The sequence below is a fragment of the Crinia signifera genome, chromosome 19 (genome assembly GCF_055691185.1).
Source record: "Crinia signifera chromosome 19, ASM5569118v1, whole genome shotgun sequence".
Classification (NCBI taxonomy): domain Eukaryota; kingdom Metazoa; phylum Chordata; class Amphibia; order Anura; family Myobatrachidae; genus Crinia; species Crinia signifera.
The window spans coordinates 137,118,199-137,144,613 of record NC_139226.1 but is presented as its reverse complement, the minus strand read 5'-3'; the positions used below and the strand labels follow the sequence as shown (position 1 = coordinate 137,144,613).

Sequence of the window (26,415 nt, the reverse complement as noted above, 5' to 3'; positions counted from 1 at the left end):
GTCGACCTTTTGACTGTCAACCTAACCCATGTTGAACTAATGCTTGTGTCAACCTATTTCCATGTCAACCTTCCTGCATGTCGTTGTTGTAGACTTAATGACTGTATTCCATAGAAAACATATGTGGTATGTATACCGCAATTACAATCCATAGCAAATCTAGGGACAAGACCTAAATCCCCCCCCCCCCCAAATTGTGACCTCTTACGCAGCTGGTACCTATGTATCCCAGCCTGGATGTACCCCCGCAGGTTCTAACGGTTCCTTATTCACAATAGGATCATTGTAACACTAAAACCTGCTCCCACAGCTTAGATCTCGCTGCCAGCATGTGTATGTTCCTCGTCTGGCTTATATTAAGCACACGGTGCAGTACATGTACAATATTTCATATTTTTATTGTTCCTTAATAAATGTTATTTTTAATTGATTAAGGGGCTTATTCTGATTTACTCGCCCCCCTGCGCTTTCGTGTGGGGGACTGATGTTTGCTAATGTGCATGAGCATCTCTGCACAAATGCTGGGTGCGAGCGGGCACGTCGAAATACTAGTTCGCTATCCCATTCGCAACGACCAGTGTCGACGGAGGGTGTGGGGTGGCGGCGAAGGGACAAATGTCCAGCATTTCATGGGCGTTCCCATAGTAATGAGGCAGTGATGCGGCTGCCAGGGGCGGGCAGCTTATATCACCAGATGCCAGCTGCCCGCCCTGTTCCCGTACAGGGAACACGCGAAACAGAGGCACCTGAGAGTTTCTTAGTTTTGCGAGTACGCTCCAAATTATTCAATGGTCAGCGATTTGGTCCACGCACCCAAGGCTCCGAATGGATGTTTGTACAAAAACCACAGCGAGTGGGGGGTGGGCGGCTGAACAGGTGGCGTTAGAATCACACGCAGCGCTGCAAAATGTGCAGCACTTTGTGTGAACCTGAATAAGGTCCTAAATCTGCATGTTGAATCCATACTGTTAATGAAGTGGGGTTAGCCCATTGTGCACAGTATAGCGGGTGGCATTGGCATTGTTCCCTGTCTGGAGGGTCCCAGAGCTGTCAGAGTATTGATTTATGTCCCCAGCACAACCTTATCAGATGCTCAGCGCCAAGTGATGTCGGGCCTCTACACAAAGCAGTGTGATATGTGCAGCTGCTGACACTGCTCCTGCATAATGAGACCTCACCCCTCCCCCCCAGTGTCCCCCACCTACACTGATAGTGCTCCTGCATAATGAGACCTCACCCCTTCCCCCCCCTCCCAGTGTCCCCCACCTACACTGATAGTGCTCCTGCATAATGAGACCTCACCCCTTCCCCCCCCTCCCAGTGTTCCCCACCTACACTGATACTGTGCCTGTATAATCAGTCCTCCCCCACCTACACTGATACTGCTCCTGTATAATCAGTCCTTCTCCCCCAGTGTCCCCCACCTACACTGATAGCGCTTTTGTATAATCAGTCCTTCCCCCACATACCTCCCCAAGTATCCCCCACCTATACTGACACTGCTCCTGTATAATCAGTTCCCCCCACCTACACTGATAGTGCTCCTGTATAATCAGTCCTTGTCCCCCCACACACACCACCCCCAGTGTCCCCCACCTAAACTGATACTGCTCTTGTCCCCCACCCTGGCCTTCTGGCTAGGGTATCTTTATTATTTATTTCTCTTCCCCCTCTCACGTTTGTCACTTTTCACGTTCCTTGTTTTTTGTAGTTTTGTCACGTTTTTTTGGGTAGTGTGGTCGACCCTTTCGGGCGTTCCTTTTTCCCAATGTGCCGAAGCTCTCGCCTTTTGGGGAGAGCTTCGTGCCCCCCGAGGACGACCCCGAGCCGCAAGGCGGAGGGAAGTCTACTGAGGGTCTCTCCAAACCTTCGGGTGCGGAGGACCCACTGTCCTAACCCTTCCGGGGGTTGAGGAATGAGGGTCTCTCTAAGCTTCGGCGAGGAGGACCCACCGTTCCCTATTTTCCCCTCTTCGGCCTTATGGTTGAGAGGGGTTAGGGGAAAAACGGGGCCCTGTCTCCTTCGGGAGACGGACCCACTTCGATCGCACGCCCCCCTTTGCACGTGTTTAGGCACAGCACTGGTGGTAGGGAGCACACCTCGGGCTCCTGAGTTTTTTCAAACTCATCAGTCCTTCTCCCCCAGTGTCCCCCACCTACACTGATAGCGCTTTTGTATAATCAGTCCTTCCCCCACACACCTCCCCAAGTATCCCCCACCTATACTGACACTGCTCCTGTATAATCAGTCCCCCCCCCACCTACACTGATAGTGCTCCTGTATAATCAGTCCTTGTCCCCCCACACACACCGCCCCCAGTGTCCCCCACCTAAACTGATACTGCTCTTGTATAATCAGTCCTTAACCCCCCCCCCCCCCGCATCTACACGGATACTGCTCCTGTATAATCAGTCCTGACCCCTCCCCCCAGTGCCCCCCACTTACACTGATACTACTCCTGTATAATCAGTCCTGACCCCCTCCCCCAGTGTCCCCCACCTACACTGATACTGCTCCTGTATAATCAGTCCTGACCCCCTCCCCCAGTGTCCCCCACCTACACTGATACTGCTCCTGTATAATCAGACCTTACACCTCCCCCAGTGTCCCCCACCCCAGCTTCACTGACCCTGCTTCTGTATCAGACCTTACACCTACAGAACAGTAATTATTTTACTTTCAGTTTCGTTTTTATTACAATGCATTTTCCTAAGCGCTGCACTGCCACCTGTGTAGTTTAATGGCACCCGATATATCGGCTGATATATCAGATGTGATATCGGCCAATATAGCGATGCGAACCGAACCGATTTTTGACCTGTTCATAACCCCACTATCCACTATGCATGGAGTTGATTTTATATAGTGTGGCGAGCCACCGAGCCCAAAGCGTGGCGAGGGGACGCGGATCACTGTGCTAGCCACATTATATAAAATAATTATGAACAGGTCAAAAATCGGTTCGGATCACATAGATATATTGGCCGATATTGCATCTGATATATCGGGTGCCGTGAAACTACACAAGTACCGGCAGCTGAGATGTACTAACTCTACAGAATGAGTCCCTCCTACCCCAGCTACACTGACCATGCTTCTGTACAGACAATCAGACATTACACCCCCCATGTCCCCTCATCTACACTAACCCTGCTTCTGTATAGACAATCTCCCCCCCCCCCCCAACATCTGGAGGGCGGCCACAGGTTGAAGACCCATGCCATAACCCATCACATGTGTAGTCAGCAGACAGCACATATATGGCAGCATTGTGGAGGCACAGAGTGATGGGAGGAGTCTGATATACCATAACCCATCACATGTGTAGTCAGCAGACAGCACATACATGGCAGCATTGTGGGGGCACAGAGTGATGGGAGGAGTCTGATATACCATAACCCATCACATCACACGTGTAGTCAGCAGACAGCACATACATGGCAGCATTGTGGAGGCACAGAGTGATGGGAGGAGTCTAATATACTATAACCCATCACATCACACGTGTAGTCAGCAGACAGCACATACATGGCAGCATTGTGGGGGCACAGAGTGATGGGAGGAGTCTGATATACCATAACCCAACACATCACACGTGTAGTCAGCAGACAGCACATACATGGCAGCATTGTGGGGGCACAGAGTGATGGGAGGAGTCTGATATACCATAACCCATCACATCACATGTGTAGTCAGCAGACAGCACATACACGGCAGCATTGTGGGGGCACAGAGTGATGGGAGGAGTCTGATATACCATAACCCAACACATCACACGTGTAGTCAGCAGACAGCACATACATGGCAGCATTGTGGGGGCACAGAGTGATGGGAGGAGTCTGATATACCATAACCCAGTGATTTTCAACCTTTTTACCTTGCGGCACACTAAATAAGACTTTAAAATTGCCAAGGCACACCACAAGATCCCCACAGGGCAAAACACATTGGCCACCACAGGAGAAAAACAAACCTATTGGCCCCCACATTAAAAACAATCATACTGGTCCCCACAGGTAACAAAAATAAAATACATTTGCCCTTTACATGAAAAGAAGAGACCAGTAAATAACAGTTGAACTGGCGGTGGCTGTAAATGGGTTTGGGCATCTCTAGATGTGGGGGCACACTAGAGAACAGCTCAAGGCACACTAGTGTGCCACGGCACACTGGTTGAAAAACACTGCCATAACCCATCACATCACATGTGTAGTCAGCAGACAGCACATACATGGCAGCATTGTGGAGGCACCGAGTGATGGGAGGAGTCTGATATACCATAACCCATCACACCACACGTGTAGTCAGCAGACAGCACATACATGGCAGCATTGTGGGGCACAGAGTGATGGGAGGAGTCTGATATACCATGACCCATCACATCACACGTGTAGTCAGCAGACAGCACATACAACCTGTGGCCCTCCAGATGTTGTGAAACTACATGTTCCAGCATGCATTGCCACATTTTTTCCTATTAGAGAGCATGCCGAAACTGTCAGGGCATGCTGGGACACGTAGGAGCCCCTGGATTGGTGAGGCGCGGAGCCCCTGGATTGGTGGGGCACGGAACTCCTGGATTGGTGGGGCACGGAACCCCTGGATTGGTGCGGCTGGGGTGCGGAGACCCTGGATTGGTGGGGCGCGGAGCCCCTGGATTGGTGGGGAGCGGGGCCCCTGGATTGGCACACTATTACATCCTGGGTCACACTCACTAATCTCATCACTAACATTGTTCCTTTAATATTTCATTCCATTCCTCACTTCTGTATAACTCTCTGTACATAGCTTCGGCTTCCTAACACTTATATTTGTTAACCCTTTAGTTCTCTCACTGGACTTTCTGGCTTATGCAGATTTTTGGGGTGCCACATGCTGCAATTAGCAATATTGACCTCCAATACTCAGAGAAGTATTGACGGACAGCTTGGGGCTTACCTATGGATTTGCAAATGTAACCAAGAACTCGGAATTCTATGTATAAAAGTGTTTTTTTCTTACTTTGAGGATAATGACGACTTGTCACACACTAGGCGTAATCACTACTGACATGGCGTGTGTTTGGGGAGGGGTCATATTTGGAATCTAATGCCTCCCCCAGTTCCTCGGTACTGTCAGGGAGGACCCCAGGGAATAGGGGGATTTTCGGCCTCAGTCCTACTATACTAATTATGATCTAATCTCTGGCAGAGGTGCTGGGAGACCTCGCTGCGTTCCTCCCTCTGTGTGCGGGAAGGGGTGTAATGAGCACTATTATTCTGCTTTTCTCAGAGGCCTGACAGCTGACGGCTGAGGGAAACCATGAGTGGCCTTATTATTTTACCTCCTGATCCCAAAGCCTCTCCAATGTCCTGCAGGTCAGAACCAGTGTGTGACAGTTATTAGCAGGACAGAGCCGCCGTGAGACGCAGTAATTAGCAGGACAGAGCCGCCATGAGACGCAATAATTAGCAGGACAGAGCCGCCGTGAGACGCAGTAATTAGCAGGACAGAGCCGCCGTGGGACGCAGTAATTAGCAGGACAGAACCATTGAGACGCAGTAATTAGCAGGACAGAACCATTGAGACGCAGTAATTAGCAGGACAGAGCCGCCATGAGACGCAATAATTAGCAGGACAGAACCACTGAGACGCAGTAATTAGCAGGACAGAGCCGCCGTGGGACGCAGTAATTAGCAGGACAGAGCCGCCGTGGGACGCAGTAATTAGCAGGACAGAACCATTGAGACGCAGTAATTAGCAGGACAGAACCATTGAGACGCAGTAATTAGCAGGACAGAGCCGCCATGAGACGCAATAATTAGCAGGACAGAGCCGCCGTGGGACGCAGTAATTAGCAGGACAGAGCCGCCGTGGGACGCAGTAATTAGCAGGACAGAACCATTGAGACGCAGTAATTAGCAGGACAGAACCATTGAGACGCAGTAATTAGCAGGACAGAGCCGCCGTGGGACGCAGTAATTAGCAGGACAGAACCACTGAGACGCAGTAATTAGCAGGACAGAGCCGCCGTGGGACGCAGTAATTAGCAGGACAGAGCCGCCGTGGGACGCAGTAATTAGCAGGACAGAGCCGCCGTGGGACGCAGTAATTAGCAGGACAGAGCCGCCGTGGGACGCAGTAATTAGCAGGACAGAGCCGCCGTGGGACGCAGTAATTAGCAGGACAGAGCCGCCGTGGGACGCAGTAATTAGCAGGACAGAGCCGCCGTGGGACGCAGTAATTAGCAGGACAGAGCCGCCGTAATTAGTAGGACAGAGCCGCCGTGGGACGCAGTAATTCGCAGGACAGAGCCGCCGTGAGACGCAGTAATTAGCAGGACAGAACCGCCGTGGGACGCAGTAATTAGCAGGACAGAACCGCCGTGGGACGCAGTAATTAGCAGGACAGAACCGCCGTGGGACGCAGTAATTAGCAGGACAGAACCGCCGTGGGACGCAGTAATTAGCAGGACAGAGCCGCTGTGGGACGCAGTGATTAGAACGATCGGGAGAGTTTTCTGCTCTCAGCGAACACTTATCCTCTGGAGAAACGTAACAACGTGTAACACAAAGCAGCCATTAAATATTCACGTCCAGTAACCAAATATTCTCCTTACGCAGTAGATTCTGCATCATTACACGCCGCTCAGTTCTGCGCACACCGAGGAATACGAGCAAGAAGGAAACAGGATGAGTGAGGTCTACATATAAATGTAACATTTGTAAACGGGTTACTATTACCACAGCTGAAATGTGCGCGGAATACACAACATTTCCATAATGACTGGCGCAGCGCATACGCTATTTCCATATCGACAGACGCAGCGCTGCACATGCGCCATTTCCATAACGTCAGACGCAGCGCATGCGCCATTTCCATAACGACAGACGCAGCACATGCGCCATTTCCATATCGACAGACACAGCGCTGCACATACGCCATTTCCATAACGACAGACGCAGCGCTGCACATGCGCTTTTTCCATATCGACAGACACAGCGCTGCACATACGCCATTTCCATATCGACAGACGCAGCGCTGCACATGCGCCATTTCCATAACGTCAGACGCAGCACATGCGCCATTTCCATAACGACTGACGCAGTGCTGCACATACGCATATGGGAGCACCAGGGCCAAGCCCACCAACCCTCTGGCTGGGAGCATCAGGACTGCCCCTGGGCGGGGCGGGGGGGGGGGGGGTGCAGCCTCAGTAGGCACATTTCCAGCAGACATATTTGCTACCCACTTTCTCGCACCCACCTGTAAGTGATACAATACAGTAATTTCTATCAAAGCGTTTTTTTAATCCTTCAAAAGGCACAGAATATATTATATATCAAAGTACAGAATATTCTCTTATAATACAGACATAATACTGCAGCGAACATTTACACACAGGAATAAGGCCCAGGGAACATTGTGAACAATTTATATCCCATTACATTACAAGGCAAGAAGATTGGCTACAGTGAAAGCTGCAATGTCATGAGCCGCTAACTAGGTACAAGTGACATCACTGACACCATCTAGACTGAGCTGCCGTGTCATGAGCTCCAGCCTATCAGCTAACTACATACTAGTGACATCACTAGCACCATCTACACTGAGCTCCATGTCAGGAGCTCCAGCCTATCAGCTAACTACATACTAGTGACATCACTAGCACCATCTACACTGAGCTCCATGTCATGAGCTCCAGCCTATCAGCTAACTACATACTAGTGACATCACTAGCACCATCTACACTGTGAGCTCCGTGTCATGAGCTCCAGCCTATCAGCTAACTACATACTAGTGATATCACTAGCACCATCTACACCAGATATTCCCAACCACGGTCCTCAAGGCACACCAACAGTGCAGGTTTTTGTGATATCAAGGCTTCAGCACAGATGGTTTAATCAGAATCCCTTCAGATACGAATTAAATCACCTGTGCTCAAGCCTGGATATCTACAAAACCTGCACTGTTGGTGTGTCTTGAGGACCGTGGTTGGGAATGCCCTATCTACACTGTGAGCTCCGTGTCATGAGCTCCAGCCTATCAGCTAACTACATACTAGTGACATCACTAGCACCATAATCGGTACTGTATGTCCACACTTACATATTCCTTTCACAGTACTGGACGCACAGGGTGACTGAGTGGCGTTGCAGCTCCTAGAACATGGTTGCGATGCTTTGTCATAATGATGGGGTGGGGGTGGGGGTGGGGGTGGGGGGGGGACACTATAACTATGTACAACTACTTATATACAGCCTGGCTTTCACATTAGTCAGCTGCAGTTATTATGACTGTACAGTAATTAGCCGACAATGTAGAATCTTAACGGGATGCGGTCACCTGTAACTGTACACAGCACATGAGGAGTAATATGCATAATCCGGAGTAATCCAGGCGAGTATCCAGATTCCAGCCGATCACATTTCTGGGGTCTCACATTATATAAATTACAAAGCAGCACCTCCGTGTAGAGGTGCACCGGGCACCGTCAGTACAGGGCAGAGGCGAGGCACGGCAATGTCACTAGTTCCTGAGTGTGACTGCTACTGTACTGCGCCCGCTGCTGGTGAAGGAGATGGCGGAAGAAGAGTCTAGATGGGCAGCATGGGTAAAGGCACCACACCGGTACAAGCATGGGTCCAGAGCTCAGGCTGGCCGTGCGGGGTCAGTGCCAGAGGCTGCATCGTTCAGCTCTCAGTAACGAGATGGCATCTTGTCTGGTTCAGCGGCTGCGTCTGGATGATCAATCGTTTGGTAATTGCTGCGATCTCGGGACACCGTGAGGAACCCTGAAGGCAGGAGAGAGAGAGCACAAGGCAAGATGATCAATGCCAAGCACACACTGTGGGGATTATTCTGATTCACTCGGAAAGGCACAATCACTCTCTAATTGACAAAACCATGTGCACTGCAGGTGGGACTGATGTAACATGTGCAGAGAATTAGCTTTGGGTGGGGGTATACTTCAAACGGATATCTATATTGCAGTGTACAAATAAAGCAGTCAGTATTTACCCTGCACAGAAACAATAAAACACCCAAATCTAACTCTCTGCACATGTTACATCTGCCCCACCTGCAGTGCATATGGTTTTGTCCATTAGAGAATGTCACACACACACACACACACACACACAAGGATCCCGCCCGAGTATAGAAGTACATCTGTAATGGAGATTAATTCATGGTAACAGTTCCTAGTAATAGACTACTCGCACAGTGGTTCCCAAACTTCTATAAATCAAACGCCTTGAACAACAGAAATTCCATGTGTACAGCCATGGCTAAAGTTTTGAAAATTATACAAATATTAACCTTTGCTGCCTTGGAAATGGAAATTCATATAAATTGCAAAGTCCCTCTTTGCCATGACAACGAATTTGGGGCCCGATTGACAGTTGATCACGGATGTGTGAATTTGCAATCCATTCAATAACGGAATAGCAACAATAGCAATCAAATAGCAACAGAAGTTTTCTAATCACAATTCCCTCACAATTTTCTGAGCGTCATTAAAAAAAAAACGCAGTCGTTTTAAAAACGTCCACACCTGGTTCGGTCAGCCCGTCTCTGCTGCAGAGTTGTGGACGGGACAGACGTGAATGGTGTATGGATGTCCGACGGGATTGTGGATTGCTAACTTTTCTCTATTCACTTGCAGATTTGCATGGGGTGGGTTTTCATCCTGTCTGGGCGGCAACGAACTACTTGCAGCAATAAGGTCTGAATTAGGCCCTTAATCCCACAAACAACATTTTTACTGCATTTCAGCCTTGCCACAAAAAGGACACACTGGCATCATGTAAATGATTCTATCATGGACAGAGATGAGAGTGCCGACGAGGACAAGGCTGAAGAACATTTGGTCATGCTGATTGAGTTAGAATAATAGACTGGTAGCTTTAAAATATAGGAGGTGCTTGCAATCATTGTTCTTCCGGTTATCCATGGCGACCTGCACGGAAACATGTGCAGTCATTATTGCTTTGCACAAAAAGGGCTTCACAGGCAAGGATATTGCTGCTAGTAAATCAGCCATTTATCAAATCATCAAACTTCAAAAGGAGAGAGATTAAAATAGTTGAGAAGGCGGCTTGAGGGCGCTCCTAAAGTTGATTCAGCTGCAGGATCTGGACACCACTACTGCAGAGCTTGCTCAAGAATGGCAGCAGGCAGGGGTTAATACATGTACAAACACAGTGAGGCAGAGACTTTTGGAGGGTGGTGTGGTGGAAATAGGCCACTTCTCTCCAGGAAAAACCATCAGGGGCAAAGTGATAATCTCTAAAAAGGTACAGGGATTGGCTGCTGAGGACTGGGGTAAAGTAATTTTCTCTGATGAATCCTCTTTCAGATTGTTTGGCGCATCTGGAAAACCGGCAGATGTTACACAGGTAAGTGTCAGGGGGGAGAGAGACACTGACACAGGTGATAACTGGTACCGCTGACATGGGAGTCGGCCGGCAGATTTTACACAGCCAAGTGTCAGATGCGGGGGGAGAGAGACACTGACACAGGTGGTAACTGGTACCGCTGACATGGGAGTCGGCCGGCAGATGTTACACAGCCAAGTGTCAGATGCGGGGGGAGAGAGACACTGACACAGGTGGTAACTGGTACCGCTGACATGGGAGTCGGCCGGCAGATGTTACACAGCCAAGTGTCAGATGCGGGGGGAGAGAGACACTGACACAGGTGGTAACTGGTACCGCTGACATAGGAGTCGGCCGGCAGATGTTACACAGTCAAGTGTCAGAGATGTGGGGGGGGGGGGGGGGGGGGGGGAAGAGACACTGATGTCCAAAGAGACAGAAGCAGGGATGAGAGCGGGACTCCATAGTCACGCAGATATTATATGGTCCCCTATCAATGGTGTCCCTGTATTACCTGGTGACTGATCAGCGCTTACAGGAGGTATAAATACAGGAGCAGATTATCGGGCGCCGGAGATGGGATTCACCAATATGTTACTCTCCTGTGTGTAAGGTGAGGAGTTACACCAGGGCTGGGAAATTGCGGCCCTCCAGATGTTGATGAACTACACATCCCAAGATGCTTTGCATTAGTTTTTGCTATGTGGCCATGCTGAAACTGATGCAAGGCATGCTGGGATGTGTAGTTCAACATCTGGAGGGCCGCAATTGCCCAGCCCTGAGTTACACAGTATAGGGGAATGGATAATTACTCTCAGGGACGCCACCACAGAAACAACTTACAGTCAGGTCCATCAACAAAATTCTCATATTTTGGGCTGTATACACCACAATGGATTTGAAATTAACCAAACAATTGAGGGTATTTACATCCAAATCAGGTGACTGGTGTAGGAATTACAACGGTTTCTATATGTGTCTCCTACTTTTTAAAGGGACCAAAAGTAATGGGACACATAAAACAATCCTAACTCAAACTTTTACCTTTTAATACTTTGTTGCAAATCCTTTGCAGTCAGTTACAGAAGTCTGGAACGCATTGACACCACCAGACGCTGGGTATCATCCCTGGTGATGCTCTGCCAGGCCTCTACTGCAAAGGTCTTCAGTTCCTGCTTGTACTTTTATTTTCCCTTCAGTACTTTTATTTTCCCTTCAGTTTTGTCTTCAAGTGAAATGCTCAATGGGATTCAGGTCAGGTGACTGACTCGGCCATTGCAGAACATTCCACTTGTTTGCCTTCAAAAAAACCTCTTTGGTTGCTTCTGCAGTATGCTTCGGGTCATTGTCCACCTGCACTGTGAAGCCGTCCAATGAGTTCTGAAGGATTTGACTGAATATGAGCAGATAATATTGCCCGCAACACTTCAGGATTCATCCAGTTGGCAGCCATACATGCCCACGCCATGACACTACCACCACCATGCTTCACTGATGAGGTGGTACATGTTGGATCATGAGCACTTCCTTTCCTTCTCCATACACTTCTCTTCCCATTAATCTGGTACAAGTTGATCTTTGTCTCATCTGTCCATAGGATGTTGTTCCAGAACTGTAAAGGTATTTTTAGATGTTGTTTGGCTCACCAATGGGTTACATCTTGTGGTGAACCCTCTATATTCCCTCTTGTGAAGTCTTCTCTTGGTTGTTGACTTTGACACAGATACGCTACCTCCTGGTGTGTGTTCTAGATCTGGCCAACTGTTGTGAAGGGGTTTTTCTTCACCAGGAAAGTAATTCTTCTGTCATCCACCACAGTTGTTTTCCATGGTCTTCCGGTGCTGCATTTTTAAGAATGTTCCAAACAGCAAAAACATTAGGTGTGGCCAAAGCAACCATCTGAAGGATTTCTTTAGATTTTTCAGCCCAATGATGGCTTCACTGATAGTGACAGCTCTTTGGATCCAGTATTGAGAGTCGACAGCAACAGATTCTAAATGTAAAGGTAACACCTGGAACCAACTCCAGACCTTTTACCTGCTTCATTGATGATGAAATAACGAGGTAATAGCCCACACCTGTCCATGAAATAGCTTTTGAGTCGATTGTCCCATTACTTTTGGTCCCTTAAAAAGTGGGAGGCGTATATATAAACGGTTTTAAATCTTACACCATTCACCTGATTTGGATGTAAATACCCTAAATTTAAACGAGTCGAAAGTGGTGACTGAGCTGCTTTAAACGGTTATAGGTGAAATTACAGTGATCATCTTCCCATAAAATGTGTGTAAAAAAAATTTAATAAAAAAAACTTCCCTTATATTGCATATCTTCACCTAGAACAGGCTTTCCATATTAGTCATGGGTAGAGGAACCATACATTACAACAAAAAAAAAAAAGTCACAATTACAAAAACTCCAAAACCACACAAATGGTACAGATGGGATTTTACCAGATGTTGGTGGATAAAAATCACCTGTAAGATTATCTTTGTGAGGTATCCTGGGTTCTCCGGAAGAAACCACCTCCAGGTCCTTTTTAAAGTACACCAGCACTGGAACCCTCCTCTGTAATTTAAACACTCCAGTCCTTAGCTGGACATCTGGTAAATCCCATCCGTACCATTGGCGTGGTTTGGGAGTTTTTGTAATTGTGAAAAATTTCTTATGGTGTTCAATAAATGTGTGTTTTACCCTATTGTAGTATACCTTATTCAATACCGTATCTTTTTGATACGGTTCCTCTACCCATTACTGATACGGAGAGCCTGTTTTAGCCGAAGATACAGTACGCAATATAAAGGGAAGATTTGGTTTACACATATTATGGGAAGACGATCACTGTAATCTCACCTGTAACAGATTATACCAGCGCACAGTCACCTGACTTTCTATTCATTCACGGTTTCAAGTTACCTGGAGAGTAACATTAGGTACGAGCGCTGCAGGTATAGAAATTCATTCAGCGCCCAGAACTCTATATTATACCGTCAAATTAAAGCTGAAAGGCTGCAGTTTTTTTTTTTTTTTTTGGGGGGGGTTTAAATACATTTTTATTGAAAAGATTTTCAGGTGTACAATAAGTAAGACAAATGAAATACATTTTTTTCGAAGGAAGCGTTGTCTGATCAATGGAGAAACATTGGTAATAAACAGTACAACGTGTAATTGGCGGTATTAAAAAAGAAAAAAAATAGACATTTGGGAGTAAACAGCAGCATAGTCAGGTAGAACCGTTGGCTTATCATTAAGAGGCTATGAATTGAAGAAGGTGAGAAATACGATTTAACACACACACACACACACACACATATATAGAATATGGGAAGGTGGAAAAGTGTATGTGTGTGGGGGAGGGGGGGGGGGGGGGGAGGAGACAAGACATTGAAGACTGACAAAGAGGGGTCTGAATGAGTCCAGTGAACTGTATCGGGGGTTGCGATTGAACTAGTTGATAGTAGCCATTATCAGATTTCCATGTGATCTCTAAATGCTGATATAATTGGTCTCTTGGTAGCTGAAAGTCTGCAGTTAGAGCACATCTTGTTTGTTTCATTTCAAACCCATTGTGGTGGTGTATAGAGCCCAAAATGAGAATTTGTGTCGATGTCTCAATATGGTCCTGACTGTATATATTACATGTTGCTTATACACCACGAGTGCGCCATGAAGTCACTAGAAGCTAGTGACATCACCGAGAGCTCAGTCACTAGTAACCAGTGACTTCACTGAGAGCCCAGTCACTAGGAGCAAGTGACATCACAAAGAGTGCAGCCTATCCATTCACTAGGAGCTAGTGACATCACAGAGAGTCATATTAAAACCAGGCATGTCCACACTATGGCCCTCCAGCTGTTGTGAAACTACACATTCCAGCATGCCTTGCCATAGTTTTAGCATTCCCTAATAGTAAAACTGTGGCAATGCATGATGGGACTTGTAGTTTCACAACATTTGGAGGGTCATAGTTTGGACATGCCTGTATTAAACCTTCCATGAACCCAAATGGCAGGAGCCCAATGCCTCTGACTGGCACTGTTCAGGAACCCCCTCCAAAGCGAATTGCCTTGTAGACCGTAGGTGTCTGTGTACATGTATGTGGGCGTGTCTGTGTACATGTACGTGTGTACACATGTGTGGGCATACGTGTGTGGGAAGAGGTTGGCAGAGCCTGCTCCATTGGTCACTCACTGCCTACCCTCCTTTACAGCGTGAGTGCACGCCTGTGTACAGCTACAAGCCTTGGGGTGAGTAAGCTCACTTACCTAAATTGATGGTGCAGTCTCCTCCTCGCTCTACATACATGTGGTATGTGAAGAAACAGGAGAGGGGCTTGAGTATCAGACTGAGAATCGCCATACCGCCACTAAAACGAAATAGGTCCCGCGCTGGGGTCTTTTCCGATGCAATTTCTGCAGCCGTAAAGTAAAGGGCAAGGAGCAATATATCCAGGACCATGGTGGTGGCCAGCCCGACCAGGAACTGCAGGGGAGACACTGGTCAGTACAGTCATGTCACAGCCCAGGGCATGAAGGAAGTGGGGATTCTTCTTACCATAAAGATTGCGTCCACCGAGTCTCTCTGCATGATTGCCCAGATGCCCATGGCCAGGACCGAGAAGTTCGCCAAATAATAGGCATTCGGAAGCCACTGGTAAATACAGGCACTGTGGAACACAAAGCAAATCCTTCTGAAGATGCATTGCCGCAACCACACGAAACGTTCCAGCATCGCCACAACCACACCACGCAAAATGTTACGGCATCATCACAACCACACCACACGAAACGTTCCAGCATCGCCACAACCACACCACGCAAAATGGTACGGCATCATCACAACCACACCACACGAAACGTTCCAGCATCGCCGCAGCTACACCACATGAAATGTTACAGCATCACCACAACCACACCACACAAAACGTTCCAGCATCACCACAACCACACCACATGAAACGGTACGGCATCGCCACAACCGCACCACACAAAACATTCCAGCATTGCCACAACCGCACCACACGAAAAATTCCAGCATCGCCACAACCGCATCACACGAAATGTTACGGCATCACCACAACCACACCGCATGAAACCATCCAGCATCGCCACAACCACACGAAACGTTCCGGAGTCGCCGCCATATGAAGCGTTCTGGCATCACTGCGAGTATACAAGGCGAGTCTCCCATATTCATTGTGTAAGATGACAGCGGCTGTGTGTAAGGTGTATATGACACAAACACACAATGTAGTTAGGCTGGGTTCCCTCATCACAGTAGGCAAATACAGACATATCTGCAACACTTCTGACACCAGCGTTTTGGGAGACTCCGCCGGTCCTTATGTATGTAACATGAGGTGGTGCAGGGGGCTTATTTACTAACACCCAGCGCATCTGATGTGTGATGTGCAGGGAGGGCAAGGATTTCACTAGCGTGCGCGCGCACACACACACACCCCTGGCACACGTATTGGGAATCCGTACCCATATACTGCATGTCACGGTAATAGGCACATATTGGCAATGTGAGTGCCCTGTGGTATTGCCCGACCCCACCCTCCGCCACCATTAGCAACGACACGAATGCCCACAGTAATATCACCATCCACGCAGGCATTCTGTACAGGACAGGACGGGAGCGGTACTTACAATACTGACAGCAGCCAGTGCACGAAGACAATCGCCTGCGGGGGGAGAAAGGTTCAGGTTACAGAACAATACAGCGCAATGTCTCTTCCCTATGCAGCCTGATTATCCCTTATCAGAAATGCTCGGGACCAAAAGAATTTTGGATAACGGATTATTCCGTATTTCAGAATATTTTTATATTTCAATGATGTATCTTGCAGTTATGTTGTATAAATACATCAAACGCATGAAATACACACAAATATATTTTATTTGTGCATCAAACAAGGTGTCAAAACATAAAACAAAGTTTGTGTCCTATCTCAAGAACTGATCTTGAAAGCTAAAAGGTGCCCATACAGGGTGCGTTTTCACCGTGCGATGCGCGCTGCCGCGGGCATCTCATCGCACAGTACAAAAAGTATGTGCTGCACAAAATCGCATTGCACGCAAAACGCATGTGATGCGATCCATCCCTTAACGGGTGCGATCATCGCACCGTGTGTGTGGGCACCTTACACATCATATACCCAGTAGCGCTGTTGCAGACGCCCCCCAGTAGCGCCAGCTACAGACGCCCCCCAGTAGCACTGTTAGCAAGAAATTTTTTTGTCACTTTCTGGAACGTCTGGTTTTTGGAATAATTTGGATGTTATTTTGGACAACCTGTACCATGCAAATCGCCTAGTATGTATGGGCCATAAGGCCAGCGGGGGTCAGAGATAACCAATCACAGGAAGCGCCTCATTGTGCTGCGGAATATGTACTGATAACAGCAAACGCTGACTGGGAGCAGAGCAGGAAAACCTGGCCCTGCTGCTTATGTGTAACATATGTGCTGCCTTGTGGTTGATCACCCGGACCACATGACAAATCTGCAGGGGATTACTCACCATTACGCCATCAGTCTGCAGCAAGAACACGGATGCCACTATTGCTGTACTCAGTTCTCAGCTACACAAGGAGGAGACAGCGGACGGCTGCACAGGAGGACACAGTGGACAGGCTGCACTGCCTGCCAAACAAGACTCTGAGGTCTATGTACTAAGTCTAGGAGAGAGATAAAGTAACTGCCAACCAGCTCCTAGCTGCCATGTTACAGGCTGCGGGGTCTATGTACTAAGCCGTGGAGAGTGATAAGGGGGGGTAGAGTGATAAAGGGGGGGTAGAGAGATAAAGTCACAGTGAGCGCCATTGTCAGCTCTATCACACCGGAGAACATTAGTGACAGGCATGCCATCTCCCCTCCTGCGGCAGAAGTGCGGATAGGCGGGAGCATTGCTGGGGGGCACTGCCACCACCCACTCACAGGTAGTATCTGTGTGACATAACATGTGATGTCCCGGACATTCTGTAATGGAGTCTCATTTCCCCTATTGTGTGCAGTCAGGCACTAGGGGAAGTGACCCCACAGGGTGACAACACAGTTCTGCTATATCCTACTTACAGGCAACTATATACAAAGCGCACTCTGGGGCAGACGTGCTAAGCGCTAAACAGTGATAGGAGAGTGATAAAGTAGCAGCCAAATAGTTCATATCATTTATCAAATGCAGCCTGTAGTAGGGAGGAGTGAAATGGCTGCTACTTTATCTTTCTCTCTCTCTCCAAGATTTAGTATATATCGACCTCTGCCCCTGTACACACATACGTGACACCCTGCATGGTCTCCACACAGGATAATAACAGTGTCACCTGCACGTCACACATTCCTCCTGCACCAGGAACACCTGAGCCACCCTCACCTGGGGCCTGCAGCACTGCCAGTATGTGTGCACCAGTGCGCCCTCATTTATATACCGACAGCATACGTACCCACTACACCCCCTGTCCCTCCAGTGTAGCCCCCCCTCTCTCCCCCTCCAGTGTAGCCCCCCTCTCTCCCCCTCCAGTGTAGCCCCCCTCTCTCCCCCTCCAGTGTAACCCCCCTCTCTCCCCCTCCAGTGTAGCCCCCCTCTCTCCCCCTCCAGTGTAGCCCCCCCTCTCTCCCCCTCCAGTGTAGCCCCCCCTCTCTCCCCCTCCAGTGTAGCCCCCCCTCTCTCCCCCTCCAGTGTAGCCCCCCCTCTCTCCCCCTCCAGTGTAGCCCCCCCTCTCTCCCCCTCCAGTGTAGCCCCCCTCTCTCCCCCTCCAGTGTAGCCCCCCTCTCTCCCCCTCCAGTGTAACCCCCCTCTCTCCCCCTCCAGTGTAGCCCCCTTGTCCCTCTTTTCTCCTCCCAGTGTAGCCCCGTCTCCATCTTTTCCCCAGTGTAACTCCCTGTCCCCCAATCTACCTGTCCGCCTTTCTCCCCCAGTGTAGCCTCCTGCCCCCCCTCCAGTGTAGCCTCCTGCCCCCCTCCAGTGTAACCCCCTGTCCCCATATATTCCCCAGTGTAGCCCCCTGCCCACCAATCTACCTGTCACCCTTTCTCCCCCAGTGTAGCCCCCTGCCGCCCTCTCTCCCCCCCAGGCGTAGCCCACCTGCTCCCTCTCTCCGGTGTGGCCCCCCTCTCTCTCTCCCCCCGGTGTAGCCCACCTGCCCCGTCTCTCCTGTGTAGCCCCCGCCCCCTCTCCCCGGGTGTCTCACCTTCAAGTTCACCGCCGGCAGCTCCATGTCTCACTCTCCACTCTGCGCTCTGCGCTACACCGCTATAGCCCGCCAGGGGGCGGGGCCCGGGATCATGTGACAGTGCGAGTGCAGTCATGTGACACCCGAGCGGGGGACTCGTTGCTATGTTACGGCGTCCGGTGTGTAGTCAGTGGCACTACAAGTCCCAGCATGCGCTGCCACATGGAACCTGTAAAAGGTGGGGGGCAATATTGTGGTCCACTGACCCCTCCCTTATACCCCCACCGGCCCATAGTTACCCCCCCCCCCACCCCCTTCTATACCCCAAGCAGCCTGTATACATACTTCCCAAAATGACACAATGCTGTGCTCCTGGTCCTGGACTTCCCTCGTCATTCATTGGTATAAGGATATAAAACCTGTGTGACAACAACAACATTCTTTTCAATTAACCTATGGAAGTCCAGGAACAGAGCATTGTGTCCCTCCTGGAGAGGGTCATGTTACTTATTCCCCTGACCCACCCTGATACCTCCACCATTTCTGCCACCTAATTACCGCCTCCCCTACCCACATTAGGCAGAGACAGGGCAAGTGATAGGGTACTTGAGATCCCCCTGCAAACTAAAATGCTTTTCTGCAAGAATTAAAGTGCAGGGCCAATGTGGATGTTAAAATGTTCCAGGCTTCCAGCTCACCATGGGCCTTATTCTGGTTGCGGCGGCTAAACGTACGTACGTTCCGTATCAGCGTACATTTACCGTACGCGGACGTTGAGCGAAAGTCCACCCACAAAACATCCGCATACGGACGGCCACAAACACCGACAAAGGGGAGTGGCGTACACTTGAGCATACGCCACCGTACACGGACGGATCACCGCTTATACACAGACAACTGGCGTACAACAGAGCGTACGCCACCGTTTACGGACGGGACTCGCCTGTTTTCAATGGAAAACTCAGCGTATGTCACCGATCGTGAGAGTTAGCGTACGTCCGTGCACACTGGCATACCCTTCACATATATGGCCCTCATAATCTAGCCTTTCAACTATGATTAAGACAATTAAATGATTTATTCTTATTGTTGTTCAATTATTGTTTTATGTATTTTTATCAAAATGGAAAAAAAATTGTTTGTATTCGAGTGAAAACGTTGACACATGTCGACTTGTGTAGATTGAGTATGCTGCTGTTTAAAGTATATGAAAACACTTACTGAATGTGTGTAAATGGTTACCAAATAACTACCTTGGCATATATAAGCAGGTCTTAAAAAGAATCTTAACTAAAATGAAACCAACCTTTACATGTAGAGAAGTGTAGAAAGATATGCTTCCAATGTGTTTGAGGGCTGTGTGTGTGGCTTGCATGTAGTGAAATAATGGTTTGGACTTAATAGGCTGCAGCATTGCTTATTACATTCAGGTGTATGTGTTTGAGTAGTAATCAGCGTTAATTAGCAGACCCAGGCGACCGCTCTCATGCGGTATCTCTAGGGGTGGTCAGGAGCAATCTTTGGCGGCCGCCTGTTTTGTGTCCGAAATGCACGTTGCTTTCGCCGATCGAGCGGTAGTAGCACCGTACATTTTTTGTGCACACCCCCGTGTACGCCCATGTTTACGCCCAGTTTTCCTCATTATTTCGGCCGCTCCCCTCAACACGCCCCTATGCCACCCACAATGACCGTACTCTTGCGGACAGGTTTTTTTGCACGGAAAGAACTGTCCGTGAGCGTTGTGGAGTCATCTCGCCTGCGCATTGCGGAAGGTACGCATGCGCAGATAAAAAAAAAAAACAGAACGTGCGCTTACAGCCCAGCCGCCCGAACCAGAATAAACCCCCATGAGAGGTGGTGTCCCCGTTCCCCCTCAGTTTAACTGCTGCCCCTGAAAAATAGACCAACGTTTCGGGGCCAAATGCGCCCCTTTTTTAAAGGTCAACAGGTGACTTCTATATATATTTATATCGTCTCCTCCCCTGCATTTACCTCTATATATATTTATATTGTCTCCCCCTGCATATATATATATTGTCTCCCCCCTGCAATTATAACACATAAACTTGCCATCGGTAATCCTTATGCCCCGCCACTTTAATAACTTATCTAAACTTAACTAACTTATACTAAAATAAAGAGACAGACACAAGTGCTGGCGTTTCAATATGAATGTCAAATTTATTATTGACAACTATTTATATATATTGATCTTATAAAAGAGGGTGGCGGCCCTAAAGAACGGTCATAGAGAAAAGAAGGGTAAGATGACATCACACCATTCACACAGCGTTGGTGTTCAACTCTCCCACGCAACCCACCCGTGCGGATGGTGCAGCCCATCCCCTGTCCAAGGGGCATGGGCTCGTGGCGTATCATTGAGGGGAGAGCGCACCCCACTATCCTCATATCAGCATTTGAACAAGGACCGTTCTTTACCGCCGCCAAGAAGGATAGAAAAATAGGGAGGGAGGGTGGGGAAATTCGGACCAGAGAGGCAGATCACCTGACCCTCTGGCTATTCCTAACTGCAGTAACTCCTCCCCTGCTCCCTAATTGGCTATTTGCTGCAGCATCATAGCCCCCTTAACAAACACAACTTAAAGTGCAGGCATCTGGGATTCCTTCAGCAGTTTATGGCACCTCTAGCTTAATCAGCCCTCGGTTCTCTTAAACTTGCCATCGGTAATCCTTATGCCCTGCCACTTTAATAACTTATCTAAACTTAACTAACTTATACTAAAATAAAGAGACAGACACAAGTGCTGGCGTTTCAATATGAATGTCAAATTTATTATTGACAACTATTTATATATATTGATCTTATAAAAGAGGGTGGCGGCCCTAAAGAACGGTCATAGAGAAAAGAAGGGTAAGATGACATCACACCATTCACACAGCGTTGGTGTTCAACTCTCCCACGCAACCCACCCGTGCGGATGGTGCAGCCCATCCCCTGTCCAAGGGGCATGGGCTCGTGGCGTATCATTGAGGGGAGAGCGCACCCCACTATCCTCATATCAGCATTTGAACAAGGACCGTTCTTTACCGCCACAAGCCAAGCCTTAGGCTGCAGCACCGCCACCCTAACGCTCAGCACTTCTACCTAACAACCATAACTTCAACTAAAAACCTCTAAACAGGTCGTCCAGGAATATCTCCATTCCTTCGGGACTTAGATGGACACCGTCCGGCCTATACAGGGAACCCCGCTTATAGACGATGGAGTCATGCCTGATGACACCACCGCTATTCGCCAACAGGTATCGCTGCACCGCAGCATTGACCTTTCTCCGTGCGCCATCCAAGCGGGGCCCTGACCTGGCTGTCCTCCAGACCCGCCTGGGGATCATGGAGGACCAGACCAGGCGGCAGCAGGGGAGCGTCTGGGCTATAATATGCAGGTCCCTGATAATAATTGACCGCAACTCTAAGGCAGTGCATCGGCCTAGATCGTTTCCGCCCAGGTGCAAAATTAGCACCTCAGGGACTCCAAAGTCCCGCACTGACCGTAGCAATAAGCCCTGCAACGCTCCCCAAAGCATGCCACGCACTCCCAACCATCGAACCATTCGAGCTTTTGCACGCATACTCCCACTCAAACTTTCACACGCTTTTGATGCCCAGTGGACAAACGAGTGTCCCATCACCCACACCGTCTTGACGTCCCTGCGACCTGCAAGATGTAAACAGGTTAGGACGCATGCCATTACATCTCGCCACTCCCAACAAATCAAACACACTGGAGAGGGAGAGAAGAGAAAGGAACCGTAGCCGACCAGACCTTGAGGCACACTGCACAGAAAACCCCCGGAGTAAACTATCCAGGACGCCATGTCAAATTGTAATTCAGCCGAATTGTGCCCCCGGGGGAAAGTGGACCACCTCAAGACTCCCGCTAAAGTGAGACGAGTACTTATGCGTCCAGTCGGCTACAGTCACGCAGTTGGACAGTTAGACCAGGCCGAATGTATCTGCGGAATGCTGCCGAACGCCATCGACCCAGAGACTGTATCTCTGCGTCGGATTGACCCCCAGCAGCGGCAGATGTGGCCGCCCCAATCCGAAAAGAGTGTGTTCCAAACTCCCTCGGATCAAGGCCAAGCGAGACCAGGGCACGCCCCAAAACATGGCAGAACTGGTATTTGGTCAACGAGGAACCATCCAAGTGCATTAGCCACGCCCCCGGGCAGTCGGGCCGCAACAGGGCGTAGGAACTTGCCATCGCCACTGGGCATATCCCTTCCACCGGGCACGGCTGCAATGACAGCCATTGACCTCTCCCAGCCTGGTCCGTCTTGGAACGCCGGACCCGGCACCAAACCAAGTCGACCTGAATCACTACGTCCTCTATCGACAGAGGCGAAGGCCGCTGCCTTGACGGGGCTACCAGCTCGCCAACCCTGAAAGCTCCGTGGAAAGCCATAGCATATGCTAGGCGAAACAGCTGGACCTCATAATCGGAATGACAGATATCCCTCACCGCCCCCAATAAAGGAGGCAGCAGGGACACGTCTATGGGCCGCCTGCTATCCGGAGCCACAGGGCAAGCGCGGCGCCAGCCCCTCAAGGCTCTAGACACCACGAAAGACCGGCCGGGGTCCGATCTCCCATACAGCGATGAGAAGAACGACACACCGGCCAACAGCCGTCTCACGGCCGACACAGTCTGCCCCCCGGAGTACAAACTCCACACAAAAGCCGTCATTGCATCACTCGGGGCCTTACCTGCTTGGGATGCGGACAGTCTGAATTGTTCCCATTCCAGCCAGCCAGCTTGGTAACAACGCAGCGTCCTGGGGGCAATAGCCCGCATGGCTAGTTCCTCCATGCCTGCCTGATGACCTGCCAAACATAAGGAGGACAGAGCTCACCATTCAATTCGGCCCCTGGCGCCAGGGACCAAAACCTAGCCCAGTCACGTCTGGACAGGGCATCGGCAATCGAGTTGTCCACCCCTGGCACGTGCCTGGCAACAAAATGCAAGTTAATCTGCAAACATTTTAAAACAAGGCGGGCCAACAAACGTACTACCGGCAGCGAAGACGAGCTCTGCTTATTGATGGCCTGCACCACCCCCAGGTTATCACACCAGAAAGTGATGCAGGCATCGCGCAAGCGGTCGCCCCAAAGTTCTAAGGCCACCACTATTGGGAACAGTTCCAGCAGTAGCATGTTCCTGGTGAGCCCTTCCTCGGCCCATTCGTCCGGCCATGTCGCAGCGCACCAGGATCCATGCAGGAACGCGCCGAAACCAATACCCCCCGCGGCATCGGTGTATAGCTGCAAATCCCTACTGTTACTTGCAGGGCTAGGCCACAACAGTACCCCGTTGAATTCGCGCAGGAAAACTTCCCACACTCTAAGGTCTCTCTTGAGCTCTGCGTTCAGGCGTACAAAGAACTGGGGCCTATTGGGGCCGGACATGGCGAGTTCTAGTTTTCGGCAGAAGACCCGGCCCATGGGGATAACCCGGCACGCGAAGTGGAACAGTCCCAGTAGGGACTGGAGCTGGCGCACCCTGAGCTTGCCAGAGGCCAGGGACTGGGAGATCGCCCCCCGCAGCCGTGCAAGCTTATCGGAGGGCAACCTGCAGCACCCGGCCTGCGTGTCAATCTCAATACCCAGGAAAGACAGGCACGTAGTCGGCCCCTCTGTCTTGTCTGCCGCGATGGGGACTCCGAAGTAGCCAAACAGCTGTTGCATTGCGTTCAGGAGAGCCCCGCAACGTGGGGAATCAGCCGGGCCAACGCACAGGAAGTCGTCCAGATAATGGGCGACCCCTGTCTCGCCCGAGCTCTCCGTGACACACCAATGCAGGAAGCTGCTAAAGCATTCGAAGTAGGCGCAGGACACTGAACAGCCCATGGGCAAGCAACGATCCACGTAAAACCCGGAAGGCAGCTTGAACCACATGAACCGAAAGGAGTCGGGGTGCAGGGCGAGTAATCTAAATGCTGACTCCACGTCCACCTTGGCCAGCAGCGCCCGCTTCCCAAAGCTGCGCACTATCGTCAAAGCCTCTTCAAAGGATTGGTATCGTACATGACACAACTCCGCCGGAATTGCATCATTCACTGATAGCCCCGGGGGGTGGGATAGGTGTTGTATCAGACGGAACTTGCCCTGCTCTTTCTTGGGCACCACCCCCACCGGGGACAGGACCAAATTCTGAACCGGGGGTTCAGGAAATGGGCCCACCATCCTCCCTAGGCTTACTTCCTTTGCCACCTTCTCTAGGACTACGTGGGGCATATCGATGGCAGATTTCAGGTTTCTAGGACACCCAGATGCCACCTCTCCACGGATGGGGAGACGGAATCCTTGCGAGAAACCTGTGGCCAGAAACTGTGCCTCCTCCCTGAGGGGGTACCGCTCCAGCCAAGCGGCCAGGCGGTCACCCCTCACCGGAGAAGGAGCCTTACTGAGGAGGGGCTGGAGCCGGGGCTGCTCCAGCATTATTCCTGGCAGCCCCGCCTGCTTGCTTGGAGCGCGGGCAGTCCTTGACCGAGTGCCCTCCCCAGCACTTGGAGCATTGATGTTTAAATCTGCAGCGAGCACCCGCTGCGCATCCTGCCCCATTAAAAGCAAAGCATCTCCCAGCTGCCTGCCCTCCACCTGCGCCCCCGCGAAAGGACGAAGGGCCCCTGCGCGGGACCGCCGGCGCTGCCGGGGCCGCGGATGCAGCAGTCGCGGTGGTCGAAGCCGATGGCTTCTTACCCATCCAGACCTCGACATCCTTGGCCCCGAGAGCCATGATCTCGCAACCCGACTGCTTTCGCCGGAATTGCTCATCATAGGCCCGCCATACGCTCTCGCCATCATCCATGTACATGGCATGCATCATGTGAATGTACCTTATCACATTCATATGTTCCTGGGGCCTGGTTTCCAAATAGCAAGCCGCGAACATGAATAGTCCCACTTGCCACCTCTGGTACGTGCAATAAGCAGCCTCCCCTATGCCCCCTCTGCGCTTCGCTACGCGATAATCTTTCTCATCTTGGGCAGTCATGGTGAAAAAGCTCACGTACTTGCCCTCCCTGATGCGGTCCCTGACGCTACGCCGCAGGCCTCTCAGCACCGCGGTATTTTCGCAATGTACTACCTGTCCCCTGGGGAACAGCGGGGAGCCTGAGTCACCGCTAGAGGACTGGGATCGCCTGCGGCGTCTCCCAGAACGGCGGTGCCTGCGTCTGGACCTATGACCCCCTTCCTCACCGGACGTCACTGATTCGGACCCCGATGACGAGGAGGTATGAGAACGTCTACGCCTGCGCTTTTTGTGTGTGCTAGAGGACCCACCTGGAACAGCTCCTGCTGTGGACGCTCCTGTGGACCCCGAAGGACCGGCCACCTCTGTCGGCCCTGCTGCCTCGACACCCGCCAGCCGTTGCGGTGTCACTGCTGGGCCCAGGGACCGCGGAAGGAATGGAACCCGTTGCCGCGGGTGAAAAACCAAGGGCAGCCATCACGTGAGCAGCAGGCCCTCCGTCAGCCATACTACCAGCAGAAGGGATAGCGGGGGGAAGGGACCCCGGTCCTGTCCCGGTGGGTGGTGCCGGCAGCTGACCCGCCTGCGGTGTCAGCATAGCCACTAGCTGTCGCACCACAGCCATGTCAACAGCCGGTGAAGACATTTGCGCAGTGGGAGGGGCTGGAGCAGCGATGTTAGACTCCGCACCCTGTGATGGCCTATGGCCCTGTGGCAACAGGCGGGCCCTGCTGAGCCACCTCCTTCTAGCTCTCTGCAGGGGAGTCATGGGGGGCCCCGCCAGCAGGCGCCGTGGGGTTGCTGGCAGTGGAGCTGTAGCTCCATCAAGCGCTACGCTGATAATGGCAGGAGCTCCCTGCGCCCCCCTCCCCGCCGGTCTCCTGGA

The 26,415-nt window shown here is 50.6% G+C and overlaps 1 protein-coding gene and 1 long non-coding RNA gene across 3 annotated transcripts in view; one reads left to right on the top strand and one right to left on the bottom strand.

The window, feature by feature from the left end:
- Positions 1-7,268: 7,268 nt before the first annotated feature.
- AGTRAP (angiotensin II receptor associated protein) lies at positions 7,269-18,679 on the bottom strand. Of its 2 annotated transcripts, XR_014464107.1 has the most exons (6): positions 18,554-18,679; positions 16,013-16,047; positions 14,916-15,027; positions 14,627-14,843; positions 7,686-8,777; positions 7,269-7,543 (listed from the first exon to the last, which is right to left on the bottom strand). XR_014464107.1 is itself a non-coding variant. In XM_083163456.1 (5 exons), the coding sequence occupies exons 1-5, from the start codon at positions 18,578-18,580 to the stop codon at positions 8,683-8,685; spliced, it is 486 nt and encodes a 161-aa protein (XP_083019582.1). In that variant the 5' UTR covers positions 18,581-18,679; the 3' UTR covers positions 7,269-8,682. The 2 variants fall into 2 exon arrangements, 1 of the variants encoding a protein (XP_083019582.1); XM_083163456.1 differs by having other exon boundaries at positions 7,269-8,777.
- The window catches only part of LOC146043063 (uncharacterized), a 23,844-nt gene continuing 16,100 nt past the window's right edge, over positions 18,672-26,415 (top strand). Inside the window, exon 1 of the long non-coding RNA XR_014464108.1 lies at positions 18,672-18,773. This is a non-coding gene — a long non-coding RNA (uncharacterized LOC146043063). The remainder of the gene's footprint in view (positions 18,774-26,415) is intronic.

Coding starts and splice junctions, on each gene's coding strand:
- AGTRAP (XM_083163456.1), bottom strand. CDS start 18,580: ATGGAGCTGCCGGCGGTGAACTTGAAG. Junction 16,048..18,553: donor TGCCGGCGGTGAACTTGAAG/GTGAGACACCCG, acceptor CTCCCCCCGCAG/GCGATTGTCTTCGTGCACTG. Junction 8,778..14,626: donor AGACTGCACCATCAATTTAG/GTAAGTGAGCTT, acceptor TCCTGCCTTCAG/GGTTCCTCACGGTGTCCCGA.